The 15127-nt window shown below is 47.4% G+C and overlaps 1 protein-coding gene across 1 annotated transcript in view; it reads left to right on the forward strand.

Moving 5' to 3' along the window:
• Positions 1-823: 823 nt before the first annotated feature.
• LOC103736271 (breakpoint cluster region protein) overlaps positions 824-15127 on the forward strand; it is a gene marked incomplete at its 5' end in the record, with an annotated part of 32256 nt that continues 17952 nt past the window's right edge. The window contains 7 exon segments of the mRNA XM_008835758.2: positions 824-992; positions 3581-3700; positions 4460-4535; positions 5902-6006; positions 6623-6697; positions 12333-12430; positions 14742-14873. Coding sequence (XP_008833980.1) covers positions 824-992; positions 3581-3700; positions 4460-4535; positions 5902-6006; positions 6623-6697; positions 12333-12430; positions 14742-14873 — 775 coding nt within the window.

The raw sequence follows: 15127 nt of genomic DNA on the forward strand, positions 1-15127 counted from the left end.
CCAATTTTGTGCAAGTAAATTTAGTCAATCAATTCAGGAGAGCCTCCATTCCCCTATCTGTCAGGTAAAACAATTATTCCAGGTAGATTAGAAGCCCTCAATCCCTGCACCTCTGGACTTCAGTCCTGGTCTGTTACTGGGTGCTCTGCTGTGTTCCTATGTGAGCTGTAGCCATCAGAGTTATGACAGAAAATGAATCAGGCCTCCTCAGACACCTTGAGGCCTGGGGTCACATGAATGGAGTATGTTCCCAGAAGTCCTCAAGGCTGGGGCTGCCACTGTCTGTTGACCACCTTAGCTCAGCCTGTCACATTGTCCTGGTTTGTTTCTCCATTGCTGTGACAAAACATACTGACCACTATCAAGTTGGATAGGAAAGGGTTTATTCAGCTTACATTTCCTGGGTCACAATTCATCAGGGAGCCCAAGGAGCTAGAGCACAGGTCATGGAGGAACACTGCTTACTGGCTTGCTCCCCCTGCCCCTGCTCAGCCTGCTTTCTTATGCAGCACAGGCCCAACTGCCCAGGAGTGGCACCACCCACAGTGGGCTAGGCCCTCCCACATCACTCAACAATCAAGAAGATGCCCCTCAGACATGGCCACAGGCCAGTCCAATAGAGGCAATTCCCCAATTGAGGCTCCCTCAATGCAGATGTGTCAGTTTGACACTAAAGGTATCCAGCACACACGAAATACATGCTGGGTTTTAGGTCAGGTAAACAGCCCGGCTACAGACATAGGGCTCTCTGGCTCTCTAAAGCAGTGATATTAGCAAAGAAAAGTCATCACTTTGTAAATATTTTCCTCCCTCTCCTGCCCAGCAAAACCCAGCAGTATGACTGCAAATGGTACATTCCACTCACGGACCTCAGCTTCCAGATGGTGGATGAGTCAGAGGCAGTACCCAACATCCCCCTGGTGCCAGATGAGGAGCTGGATGCCTTGAAGATCAAGATCTCCCAGATCAAGAGTGATATCCAGAGAGAGAAGGTGCGGCCAGCTGGGAGAGGAAGTGTCAGTCTCTGAGAGGCCAGTAGGCCCTCATGCACAGGCCAAGCAGGTGCTTTCTCCACTGGGCGTCTGGCCCTACAGCTGGTCTCTAGGACCTGCTGGGACCTCTGTGAGCTCTGAGCTCCCAGAGTTCTGTTGTTTTGAGAGCCTCCAACTAAATTTGGGTTCTTAGACCAAAGCCACTAGCAACCTGGTGGAAAATGAGACCTACTGACGATGGTATTCACAGGGTGCTTACCTTGGGGTACTTTTTTACCTGAAAAATAGCTTAATGTCCAGTTGCCTGACCTGTGTCCAGAGACTCTCATATACAAGACTCGTGTGCACTCACAGGTGCCCTGTAGCTCTTTTTCTGACCAGGTTAAAAATCTGCCTGACCATCACTCTGGTATTAGGAGCCCAACCTTGTACCTCTTCTTTCCCATCCCCTCATCCTCTCCCTTGCCTCACCCTAGGGAAAGTCTAGCCTGGGCTAGCCTCTGATTCTTCTCATGGGAGATATAAATTTGATACACCACCACAATAGGAAGCAAGTTGAAAGATTATTACTTACAGATCCTGGGCAAGGATGGTATACTAGGCGGGGAGGGTAGCCCTACGTCCCCAAGTCACAAAGTAGAAATGAAAATTCAGGCAGAGAAAAAGTGTACATGGAGCAACTAGCAGGATTCTTTTGCTTCTGTTTTTTGTTTTGTTTTTTTTAAAGAGACAAGTTTTTGCTAAGTTGCTTAGGCAGTTCTCTTAGACTCAAGCAATCTTCCTGCCTTAGCCTCCTAAGTATTTGGGACTACAGGTGTGTGCCACTTCACCTGGTACAGCTAGCAGTTTATGTTAGGAATAGAGTATAGGTCACTTTGGGTGAACAGGCAAGTGATTGAATGCTCTGTTTAGGGAAAGTGGCTGGAAAAGCAGAGAGCCTGTTCTGCAAGGCAGGAGAGGGACTTGCAGAGGAAGAAAGTACCTGAATGCCTTTAAGTTCTTGCCTCTGGAACTCTGTGGATTCCATGTGGTATCCTCCTGTTATACAGGGGACATGCTGAATCACCTGTCAGGGGTTGGGGAAGGTGTCACATTTAGGCCATAGAAAGCTCAGGACAGTCTAGGATATAGGACTAGAGAGTGCAGCCCCTCTAGCTGCTCTGGACTGTAGGCCCCTGATTCTTTCTGGAGAAATTTTAGAAGGGGTGGAGAGTGAGAATGAGCCCCTAGTTAGTCCAGGCCAGAGTAGGCGCCTGGCATTGCTACAGACAAGTTGCATCATCAGAAGACGCCTCAGTCCAGGGACCCTGTTGAGGTAGACACAACAGGACTGGAATCCTCAGCCCTTACAGCCTTGCCCAGCCCCCCAATATGCATATTTGTGGGCATATAGGACATCCAGCACACCTAGACAAGGAAGACCTAAAACTAGGATAGACATTAGGTCATTTATTCATGGCCTCTGTGGTAGAGTATTTCTGAATGTATTACTTTTGTTGCTCTGACAAAATACCATGGCCAAAAGTGACAGAAGAGGTTTGTGTGGGGTTTTTTGTTTGTTTTGTTTTTTGTTATTGTGTTGGGGTGTTTTTGTTTTGTTTTGAAGACAGGGTTTTACTCTTTATCCCTGGCTGCTTGCCTAGAACTCACTGTGTAGACTAGACTGGCCTTGAACTCACAGAGATCTACCTACTTCTGCCTCTCAATAACTGAGACTAAGGGTGTGTGCTACCTTTCCTGGTAAGATACCATATCTTGATCTGCACACTTGAAGCAAAGACAGTAAAGTAGAAGTGGGGAGAGGCTATGAACTCTCAAAAAGCCAACCCCTAGTGACATACCTCCAGCAAGGCTGCACCTCCTGAAGATTCCATAACCTCCCTAAACAGCACAACCAGTTGGGGACCAAGTATTCAAATACGTGAGTCTATAGGAGGCTCGTCTCATTTAAACCACCACAGGCCCCAAGCAGAACCACTGCTGAATCCTCAGGGCTGCTAGGCCCTACTTACGACTGTTCCCTTCCCACATTATGCCCTTCACAGGAATTGGGGCCTGTGGTCCTAACTTATGAGAGGCAGCATAGTCCTCTTCAAAGAGCATAGTGGCTTCAGTAAGGCTCTGCACAATCCAGGACAGATAGGGTTTTTTCTGACCAGATCCTGGTGATATTTATTTGATTTTACTAGGACCCCCCCCCTCCCTTCTCAAACATCCCTGGGGCCTCATGCTGAATGTGCCCAGGTCAGAAAACAGGTAAGAAGTCCCCTAGGTCCCAGCAACCCCTGAACATTATCCAGGTTTGGAAAAGCTAAAGGCTTCTCCTCTGACCTTATAAGAAGAACTGATTCTTTCAGGGATGGCTTCATAAGCACATCCCCAGTTTATGCTGGGCCTTAATCCCAAGGAAAAGTGTTAACATCCTCAAAAGACCACCAGCAACAGCTGACCAAGGTCCTGGGCTATGCTGAGCAGACAGATGGGATTTCTACCCTCCAAGCCTGGCAAGGGGGACAGTTGGCCACAGCTGAGGGGGAACAGGTGGCACTAGCCCCAGGTGGAAAGGCAAGACCATTCTTTCTCTGCAGAGGGCGAACAAGGGCAGCAAGGCCATGGAGAGGCTGAGGAAAAAGCTGTCAGAGCAGGAATCCTTGCTGCTGCTGATGTCCCCCAGCATGGCCTTCAGGGTGCACAGCCGCAACGGCAAGGTGAGTGCCTGCGGTCCTCTGACTCACCCTGCAGATGTTCCCAGCCTGGGATGGACCCTTGATGAGCCAGCTGTAGTCCAGTCTCTGCCATCTGTTGTTTCCAGCTCTTGTATGCCTTTGGAACTACAGTCCTTTTGCTCTGGGGAGCATCCCTATGCCAAGAGAGATCTGTGCAGCAAAGCGCGTACAGACACACATCCCTGGGACTGGTGCTTTGGTGTAGTCCACACTTGAGTGGCAGCTGACACAGCTCCTACAGCTGGAAAGTGGCAAGGTCTCCAGGGAGGTAATAGGGCAGACAGCCTTACTAGATTTTACAGATGTGACCCCAGGTACCGGAGTGCTGCCTGGGAACCTCCAGGGCTAGAGGCATTCTCTTCTGGTCTTGCTCTTGATACCTTCTGCCTGGGCAGGGAAAGCAGTTGACAGGCTTTGTGGAACCTTGTCTCTCAGTCCTAGCATGGACTTACGCAGGAGGTTGGGTTGCCATCAGCCCTCGCCTTGAAGTCCTCCCTGTCCTTAAGCTGCAGCACTCCCTGCCAGTGTCATTCCCCGACCCAGGCATTTTGTGAGGTTTATGCTAGAGGCAAGCCCACACTGTGCTCAGACACCATGGCCCAAAGTACAGCAGAGTGTGCAGGAAGCAGTGAGCTGGTGGGGGACGTTGTGCTTCTCAGGCTGTGCCCCCAGGGTTTTCCGGGTGCTGGCTCAGCCAGGGTGGAGATAACTGTGGTATGCTCTTCTTTTCACCCATCGCAGAGCTACACATTCCTGATTTCCTCTGACTATGAGCGAGCTGAATGGAGAGAAAATATTCGAGAGCAGCAGAAGAAGTGTGAGTGACCTCTACACTCAGAGCTGGGCCAAGTCAAGGCTGGAGGAACATTTTGTGGACAATTCTTAATGTTCTGAGTCTTGTCTCCCTCCTTCCTCTGCTCTACTCTTCTTTTAACCAAGGATTTCAAAATGCAGTGTGCAGGCCTACCTAATTCAGCAAATGCCCTGGTCAGGAGCTCTCTATCCCCTTTGTGCCCTCCCACCCATCCTGCCCTTTACTCTTCCCCTGAGATTCCTTCCCCCAGTCCTTCCCAAATTCCTTATCTTTACTGACTGTTCCTTAGATCTGTTCACACACCCTCCACCTCGCTGATCCATCCAGGTCAAGCCTTTCTTGCATAATCTCCAGTCTTCTTGGGCCTCCCCCATTCACCTGCTATCATGTGATCCCCTGAGGCTCTGTTCTGCTACCCTTCACCCCAAGCAGGCACTGATGCCAAAAGAACCTTTGGCTGGACCCATCTAGCCAGTCGTACTGTGCTTGCCCACTGTCCTACACCTGGTCCACTTCTCAAGACAAGACGCTTAATCCTCACTGGAATGGCCCCTTTCTTCTCTAGGCACGTCCCTCAATTAGTGACTTTTTCCTTCTCTGGAACTACAAGCTGCACCCCTGGTCCTGGTACAGTGTTAGGGGCAGAAAGGCAGTCTTTATCCCAGGTCTGGGGACTGCAGCTCCCCAGCTCCCCATTGGCCTACTTATAAAACTATGTCCCCGAGGCCTGGTAACTCCATGGTGACAGACCTACTCTTATTGAAGCAGGAGTTTTGGTTCATTTTCTGCAGATCCAGCTGGGGGCTCTGCATGCCTCTGCCCCATTCCTAGCTACTCTCTCTCAGGCTCATCATCCATACTTAGGCTGAGCTAAGCTGACCATATCTTCCCTTTCAGTGCTACAGTGACCTGAGGGAGACCAAGAGGCTCTTGCCAGGGCTTATGTCCCAGGGCTTTCTGCCCTAACATGGGGATCCAAAACAAACCATCCAGTGTGGCATCTGTCCTTGCTCAGTGTACTCAGAAATAAGCCCCTTTTCTTCACCTGGCAGAGAGACATAGACCCACCTTAGCAGAATAAAGGGCAGAGCTACACTGGTATCTATCTGGAGAGACCTCCCCAGGAAATGCTTCCAGGCTGCCTTGTCATATTCAAACCTGCCCTGTGGGGCTCTGCTAGGTAGCAGGGACTGAGATGCTTCTCACCCGGTGGCCTAGGCTCTCCAGGGCCTTACCTTGCTCACCTGCCATACCAGCATTTCACTTGGAGCCATCAGGTCCCAGTTGGCCCTACCCCCATGTGTTGTAAGGGTCTGGTGGGAGGGTCATTGTGGAATGATCTGTTCCCATACCTTTTCTACTCCCTCAGGTTTCAAAAGCTTCTCTTTGACCTCTGTGGAGCTGCAAATGCTGACAAACTCGTGTGTAAAACTTCAGACCGTTCACCACATTCCACTGACCATCAACAAAGAAGGTGAGGCTGACCTCCCAGGCATCGAGCTGAGGGCTGATACTTCTTGTGAACAGGATCTTCATGGCTGTGAATTTTCCTTCAGAAGAAATACATGTGCTTGTTGTCTTCTCTAGAATGTTCAGAATCTGTTAGGAGCAGTTTTTCCCTGGTATTTACTAATGGGCAGTTGCAGAACCTAACCTATGGCTTTTGTCCCTAGTCATGAGGCCTGTGACAGCCAGTCAGACCATCAGTACACGATATGGTCCCATGGTTGACACTTTGAGTCATACCAAGTTTTGTGTTCATGGTTGTGAACCTGAACTCACATACATAAGCATGTGGTTAAACACATGAGCTTGTGCATAAATGCACAAGTACACTTACTCCACCTACATTCCACATCACCCCAGCCCCCTCTCCTTTCTTTGGAACTTGGCTTCCGTCTTGGTCATTGGTTTGCCCGTGTTTTGAACCCAGCTAGATCCTAAGATCCCAAACACAGAATCCAGAGTGGGTGCATAGTTTGTGCCACTGCCTTGCCCAGGGCTGGGTTGATGCTGAAGCAGAATCAGCCAATCACCTTGCCTACTTCTCCTGGTAGAACAGAAATTTACCTGTTTGTTCTCTTGCATAGATGATGAGTCTCCTGGGCTCTACGGCTTTCTGAATGTTATCGTCCACTCAGCAACTGGGTTTAAGCAGAGTTCAAGTAAGTGGCTTAGGGAAGAAAGTGGTGGGCCCTGAGACTAAGTTTTAACTGGGAAGGACTGTCAGGTGGGGTGTAGGCAGCCCAGGGAAGTTGTCCAAATGGCCACCTTTGGCTACTGGCCTCTGGTGCTTTGAGATGTCGTGCTGGTGAGACTGTTTTCTCTGCTCTTTTCCATGCTGGTCTCAAATTCTGCAAGGTAGTGAGCTGCCCCCTGCCAGCAGGACTTTTCATTGCAGAGTCTGGAGTTTGAGTCTGAAAGCCTGATAGCAGCAGGGTGCCAGAGAACCTCCCTGGAGCTATGGGCCACACACCCCTTAAGCCCCTCTGCACAGTAGATTTGGCTGTTGTCCTGAGCCAGATAGGTGATCCCCCTTCCACCCCCAGCTAGCTGCTCAAGCTGTCAGAGAACAAAGGTTGGCCACAGTGCAGTTTTACTGACATCCCAGCCTGGCTTCTCCTCTGCAGGTTTTAGGCCCATAGTAAAGGACAGACATTGTTCTGACCCTTCCCACAATTGCTACAGAACAAGAGACCTTCAGCAAGTCATGGGATGGGAGAAAATGATTTGTAATATATATGACAAGGGACTTGTCTAGACTATCAGAGCATTCTTACAACTAAATACCACCAAGAAGACAGTACAATTTAAAAAATGAGGGCTAGAGAGATAGAGATTGGCACAGTGGTTAAGAGCACTGACTGCTCTTGCAGAGGATCCAGGTTCAATTCCCAGTACCCTCATGATGGCTATGAACTGTCCATAACTCTAGTTCCAGGAGAATCCAACACCCTCTTATGACTTCGAGGCATTGCATGACACGGGTGCACTCACATACATGCAGGCAATGTACTCATACACAATAATAGAAATAATAAAATATATTTTTTTAAAATTTAAAAAATGAGTAGTGAGCCAGGCGTGGTGGTGCATGCCTTTAGTCCCAGCCCTTAGGAGGCAGAGACAGGAGGATCTCTGTGAAATCAAGGCTAGCTTGGTCTATATAGGGAGTTCCAGGGCAGCTGGGACCCTGTCTCAAAAAAGGGGGCAAGGCGGTGGGCTTGATGAGATGGCTCAGCAGTAGAAGTGTATCCCCAGGAGGCAGAGGCAGGTGGACCTCTGTGAGTTCAAGGCCACCCTGGTCTACATAGCGAGTTCCAGGCCAGCTGAACCTACAGGGAGACCCTGTCTCAAAAAAAAAGACAAAAAATATGTGTCCTGTGCGAGTCTGATGAACTAAATTCAGAATCCACAGTGGAGGAAGAGCACCAACTCCCAGAAGTTGTCCTCTGACCTTTGAAAAGATGCTTGTCATATTAGAACAATGAGAATTCAAATTGCATTGAAATATATGTTCATGGGCTGGATGGATAGCACAGCCGTTAAAGGCTAACAACCAAAAACATGAAATATATGTTCATGTCCTCTAGATCACTGATGATCAAAAAGATACACAGTAGGACTGAAGACGTAGCTCAGTGGTAGAGCCCTTGCCTGGCATGCACATCAAGGCCCTAAGTTCAAACCCCAATGCCGTTAAACAAAAGAAAAGTTGAACTGTAACAAATGTTGGTGAAGACATGGAAAAACAGGACACTCACATATCCCTATACCGCATATGTAGATGTTGCATGGCTCAGCCACCCCAGAAAACGTTGCACAGACTTTTTTGTTTGGTGCTGGGAATTAAACTCAGGGCTTTGTGCATGCTAAGCACATGTTGTCACTGAGGTACACCCCCATTGCACAGTTCTGTACTAAGTGAAATAAACTTCCCTTTATATATCCCACCAATCCCACTCTTAAGTATTCACTTTAGCGAAATTAAAACATCTGTCTACATAAAATCTAGTTCAGATACAATGTGGCACATCCATGCAGCAACCCATAAAAAAGCAATGAGCTGCTGATGGAGGCAGCAACTTAGTTGAACATAAAGTAAAAATACTGAACAAAGAAAACAAGATGCAGAAAACTACATGTTGTGTCATTCCATGTATGCTAAATTTGTAGAAAAGGCAAAAGATGGGGTCAGACAACCTATTTGAGGTGCGAGGGTAAAGGTAAGAATGAGACTTGGTTGCAGTTGGACCCAAGGAGAGCTTTCGAGGTGAAGGCAGTTTTCTGAAATGATTGTGCTGTTTGTACAAGTGTTTTAATTTATCAGAAATCATCAAGCAAAGCTGGACATGATACACACCTGTAATCCCAACATTCAGGAGGCAGGAGGCTTGTGAATTCTAGAAGATACTGGGCTATAAAGTGAGTTCTAGGGCAGCCTGGGCTGTAGAGTGAGGTCCTGTCTTGAAAAAAAGCAAAAAAAGAAATCATCAAAACATATAAAATAGTTGCAGTAGATAAGTTGTGTGGAACCTCCAAAGCTATCATGTCTGTTGTTCCCAAACCCTTCTTTCTTTGGCTGCCCTGTTATGTTGGTTTTTCCTGATTATATTAGTTTCTTATCTTCTTACTGTGACAAATACTTCAATAAAAGCAACTTAAGAAAGAAAGGCTTGACTCAGTTCCAGGCTGTAGTCCATTGTGACAGGGAAGTCATGGCAGTGGGAACTTGAGACAGTTGGTTGCCTTGCATCCCCAGTCAGGAAGCAGAGGGAGATGAGTGCTTGTGCTCAGCTCACTTTCTTCTTCATTCAGCCCGTGGAATAGTATCACCTGCATTTAGAGTGGGTCTTCCCACCTCTGTTAACCTCATCTAAATAATCCTCCATAGACATGGCCAGAGATTTGTTTCTATGGTAAATCTAATCACCACCAACTTGACAATCAAAATGAGCTATCATAGTTCAGCCAGGCATGGTGGCGCACGCCTTTAATCCCAGCACTTGGGAGGCAGAGACAAGTAGATATCTATGAGTTCAAGGCCAGCCTGGTCTACCTAGTGAGTTCCAGGACAGCTGGAACCCTGTCTCAAAAAGACCAAAAAAAAAAAAAAAAAAAAAAAAAAAAAAAAAGAAAAAGAAAGAGCTATCACAGTTCTACCCCTTGTCAACTAGCCACCCAAATATATCACTTTTAATCCATAAACTTCTACCCATTTTTCCCATGGGCTCATGATTGTCTCAAATGTAAAATATATCTAGTCCAATTTCAAAAGTCCCCATAGTCTTTAGCAACTTAAACCCTGCTTAAAAGTCCCAAGTCTCATTCAAGACTCAAGGCAATCTCTTTAACTGTGAGCTCCTATAAAATAAAAAACAAGTTATATATCTTGGCACAAAATAAACATTCTCATACCAAAAGGGGAGAATGGAGGCATAGCAAAGATTGTTAGAACCAAGGCAACACTGAAATCCAGCAGGGAAAACACTAAGTCCTGCAGCTCTATGTCTAGCATCTAGAGTTTGTGATGGAACTGGCTGAGCTCCAAAGGGATTGGAGAGCTTCTCCCCTCCAGCTCTCTCACCTGCAGCACACAGCCTCTCTCTTGAGTCAGCACCATTCTATAACTGCAGCTTTCCTTGGTGAATGTCCTGTGGTCCAGGAATCTCCAGCATCCTGAGTCCCCACTGCAACTTAGGCTTTACCTTCGTAGCTTTACCTATTGGCTTCTCAGGGCTTCCTCGAAGGGACTTCAACCCCAGCACATGTTGCCTGGCCTCAGTGACTCTCTGAAACCATCATGCAAGATTCTATAACCTCCTCAATCTTGGGTCTTTCATACCTACAAAACCAGTAGCATTTGGATATTGGTGTCGAGTTCTGCTGCCAACTTGAAGGAACCTGGCTCCTTGGATCATAGTTGCCAGACCTTCTGCCGGACCCTTGGGGAAACACTTCCCTAAGCAGTTGCTTCCCAGGAATGGGAAACCCCTTCAGTAACCTTTTCAATAGAGGCTCTTTCCTTTCAAATGAATTTGCATTTTCGCATTGGAGACTGATAGATGAGGCCTTGCCCTCAGGGCAACTTTCCTATTGTCCCAGGATACAGCATATAAGGTTTCTCTTTAACAAGTACATTTTGTTTTTTTACCATGGGCTTTGGCTGCAACTTTAAACTTGCTCAAATTCTTTTCTTCAACAAAACACATTTTTTTTTGTCTGAATAAGTAACAGTAAGGGATAGATAGCCATGCCACAGTCTGAATGTCATCTTTCCTTGAAATTTCCTCTGCAAAACAAATTATTCATACTTACTTAAATTCTCAGGACATGGGCAAAATATAGCCAGATTATTTGCCAGAATGTAACTGAATGGCCTCTAGTTCCTGATAGAGTCCCTGTTCCCCTCTGAAACCTCAGGAGCTAGGCCTCCACTGTGCAGAAATCTCTTGGTCTTCTGGTATTCCAGATTCCCATCTTCAGAATTGTCCATTAAGCTCTGCTCTCAGCATTTGAGGGTATTTCTAACCCAGAGTTCCAAACTCTCTTCCATGTTCGTCTCAGAACCAAAGGCATAGGAGTCACATGGTCACGTCTATCAGAGCAACAGCCCCACTTTCAGGACCCTTTTCCTGTAAATTGCTCCGCTTGTTGCTGTGATAAAAGCCCAACAAAGGTCATTTAAAGAAGGAAGGGTTAATTTTGGCTCACAGTTTCAGGGTGCAGTTTATCATGGTGGGAAAGTCACAGCCTCAGGAGCTCGAGGCAGCTGGTTACTTGGCATCCATAGTTAGGAAGCAGAGGGAGATTAATGCTTATGCTCAGCTTTCTGCTTTTAGTTCAGCCCATGAAATGGTACCACCCACATTTAGGGTGGGTCATACCATTTCAAACTAATTTAGATAATCTCTCACAGAGGTTTGTTTCCAAGGGATTCTAAATCCTATCAAGTTGATAAGATTAACCACAGGGGTGTTCCATAAGGACCTTCTTTCTGGCCACACCTACCCCCTGGACCCACACATCAATATGCAGATGACACCTCTCCATCTCTGTCTCACCTCTCCTGGTCTCTCACATCACATTCCCATCTGATGTCTTACTCTCTAAACTTCGCTTCCCCAGACCAGACTTAGCACCTGTTCCACTATCCTGTCCCCTGGCCCTGTCAATCAGATGTTTGCTCCCATCGAGGTACTTTATTATGTCGGGCTACATTCTTCTTGGTCCTTGGCATTGGCCTCCCTTATTCCTCATCCAGAGTTCTTCTAAAATGTAAAACTCAACCCCATCATTTACCACTTACAGCTGGCAGATTGCATACACATCCCAAATGATGGCCCCCCTCTTCTCTTCCTGTACCCCACACTGGCCTGGACTCCCTGTGCCTTAGCTCTTTGCCTGGTGAAATTCATATCAGGATCTACTTGGGTCCATAGGAGCTACCTCTTGTCACTCCCAGAATAGGAGACCTTTGCTGTAGCTTCACTGTACAGCACAGCACTCACCCCAGGTTGAGTGCCATGCTCACCACTCTCCTGCCCACTCAACATAGGGGCCTTAGCAGAGGATGGCTAAGTGATACAGAAGTGGGTGGGTGGTAGGTCCTGTTTCCCAGCTCCATAGGCAGTGCAGACAGGGACATTGCATGAGGTGCTGGTATTCACACCAGCCACTGTTTGGGTTCTTTAACACCTGCTTGTATGAAAAGACTGATGATGATGATATATCTGTGTGTGTGTGTTTGTGTGTGTGTGTGTGTATGGTGGTCACCATCTTCCTGTCACCATCCCACAGATCTGTACTGCACCCTAGAGGTGGATTCCTTTGGATATTTTGTGAATAAAGCAAAGACTCGAGTCTACAGGGACACAACTGAGCCAAACTGGAATGAGGTGAGGGGCCTGCTTCCGTCAGGATGTTTTCCACAGAATCTAAACCTCCAGGGGCTCTCCAAGGGCTTCCCCCGAAAAGCCACGCTACTGCCAACATTCCTGGAATCTCCTAGAAGTTGCTGGGGAGGAGAGCGTATGACACAGCCAAGAGATTTTATCTCCATGTTCTTGAGAAACTTACCCTCCCCACCCCCCACCCTGGAACAGAGAAGTAGCCTATTTTGAAAAGAATGCTTTAAAAGGCTTTTTGTCCTGCCATTGTCACATCCTAGTGTTTAGTTGGTAGGTTTCCATTTCGTTTTTCCTCAGAAGCTGAAAGGAGCTCCTGTGATTATTCTGGTACCAGAACTCTGGGATCCTGCCAATGGGGATTGTAGGCCTAGCTCCCTAGGCCTCACTGGTCTGAAGGGTCCTGTTTGTGGATCTTCAGGTATTAGGTGTGTGGAATCTGTTGGCTGTACTTCCTGACTTTGGAGAACTGTTGTCTGCCTCATTTTTGACCCTAAACCTTTGGAGTGGCGTGATGGCAAAGAGGCGTGAAGTTCATAGGCCCTTATGGTGCCCCTTCTGACCTCTGCAGTTGCCACAGCCCTCAAGAAACTTCTTCCTGGTGGTGCAAGTGAAGCAGCCAGGCTGCAGAGCTGCCTTCTACCCCTTGCCTTGCCAAAGAGTAAACCCAGAGCCAACAGGCAGCTTGGTCTACCTTGGTCATGTGGGTAGTTGTGACTTTGGGACCAAAATCCCAGATTTTGCTACATAGCTCTTCTGTCATTAGACATGCTGCCTCAGTAGCACAAGGATTCACGTAACCCAGTAGTTACCGCTCTGGACTTCCCAGTACAGTAGGCCAAATGTAAGTTATGATGGTAGCAAGGTGGAGGGGGTTGTCTAAACCATATGGCCTGTATCTGCAATCTCAGCACATGGGAGGCAGAGGCAGAATTGTCTGGGGTTCAAGACCAACCTGGTCCGTATAGTAAGTACCAAGCCAGCTGGACCTCAAAAAAACACACGAGGACCCATTGTAGGAGGCTTTGCAGAGAGCATGAGGGCGGTGACCCCATAGAGGCATCAAAAAGGGACTTTAGGTGGGCTGCAAAAGGTTCAGGTGGGAGTCATCAGCCACAGATCCAGGGAAGTATGAAGGCCTGGAGGGTCCAGGTCACTTCCTGTGCATATAGATCATCAAGGGGATTCACTCTTGACACATCCTCCCCCAAATAGCTGCTCCACTTACCTCCATTCCCCCCCCCACCAGGACCCATGCATGCCCAAGCATTGGTGGAAAATGCAAAATTCCTAGCAAGCACCATAGGGATGGTAGAGGGGCAAGTTAACACCATACTCAACAGCAGCGAAGCCCAGGGGACCATTGCAAGTCCTTCTGTCTGGCCCCTCCATGGATTACTTTTTTAAAAATAGAATTTATTGAGGTCTGGAGAGATGGCTCAGTGGTTAAGAGCACTTGCTGCTCTTGTAGAGGACCCAGGTTTGGTTCCCAGCACCCACATGGTGCTAACAGCCATTCGTAACTGCAATTCCAGGGGACCCAACACCCTCTCTGGCCTCCATGGGCACCAGGCATACATATACATACAGACAAGCACTCATATACATAAAAAATTAAATAAACCTAAAAAACTGGAAGTTATTTTAAATTTTGCATTATTTTATGGAGCTAGAGATTGAAGCCAGGGCCTTGCACATGCTATGACTATACACTGATTTATACTGCTAGTTTCAATTTTATTTTCCAGAGGAATTTTAGGTTCATGGCAGGATTAAGGGAAAGGACAGATTCCCATACACCCTCCCTACTATTAAAATCTTGTGTGACATTTTACAATCAGTAAATGTGTATCAACACATCATCAGTTGATTTTCACAAATCAATAATGGCATGTGTCTTCATAACAGTACCATCCAGAATACTTTCACTGCCCTAAAAATGAACCCACATTATAGGACATTGCCACCCAAAGTCATAGACTATCTGTATCTTTAACAAGCACTCTTGAGAGTCTGATACCAATGGTGCTGAGACCACTCTTTGGCAATGCTGGCTTACCAAGTTTAAATTAAGTTTGAGAGGGATTCAGAGCTTCCAGAAGTATTCAGGCAGAGTTACCGTGTAGTGACAGTGTTGTCCATAGAGAATGCTCCTGAAGGTCCCTGGATCAAGTGAGGAGAGTTGTGCAAGGCACAGGTCATTCTAGGGCAGTAGGGGCACCATTGTTGGTGAGTCATGGTTCAGACATGATGTTGAACTACCTGTTTATTTGTGGGCACTTTCTTTCTTTTGGGACCACAGGAGTTTGAGATAGAGCTGGAAGGCTCCCAGACTCTGCGGATACTGTGCTATGAAAAGTGTTACAACAAAATGAAGATTGCCAAGGAGGACGGCGAGAGTGCAGACAGGCTCATGGGGAAAGGCCAAGTCCAGGTGAGACTGCCTGGATGCTCCATGATCTTTCCCATGTAAGACTGCTGAGATGGCCTGGTTCTTGGGATGGGGTGGAGAGCCATGGGAAGCCTGGGCCAGCACCCTCATGAGTCCGTCTCCTCTGACTGTTGTATTTCATCCTGTTCTCCCTCCCATCCCCCAATTTCTGATAAACTTGTTCTTACAGCTGGGGCCTCAGAACCTCCATGGATACAATAGCCCCAAATCATAGTAGGTAGTGCCCTAGGCTGTAA

This window comes from Nannospalax galili, unplaced genomic scaffold, assembly GCF_000622305.1.
Source record: "Nannospalax galili isolate Female #2095 unplaced genomic scaffold, S.galili_v1.0 scaffold658, whole genome shotgun sequence".
In the NCBI taxonomy this organism is placed as follows: domain Eukaryota; kingdom Metazoa; phylum Chordata; class Mammalia; order Rodentia; family Spalacidae; genus Nannospalax; species Nannospalax galili.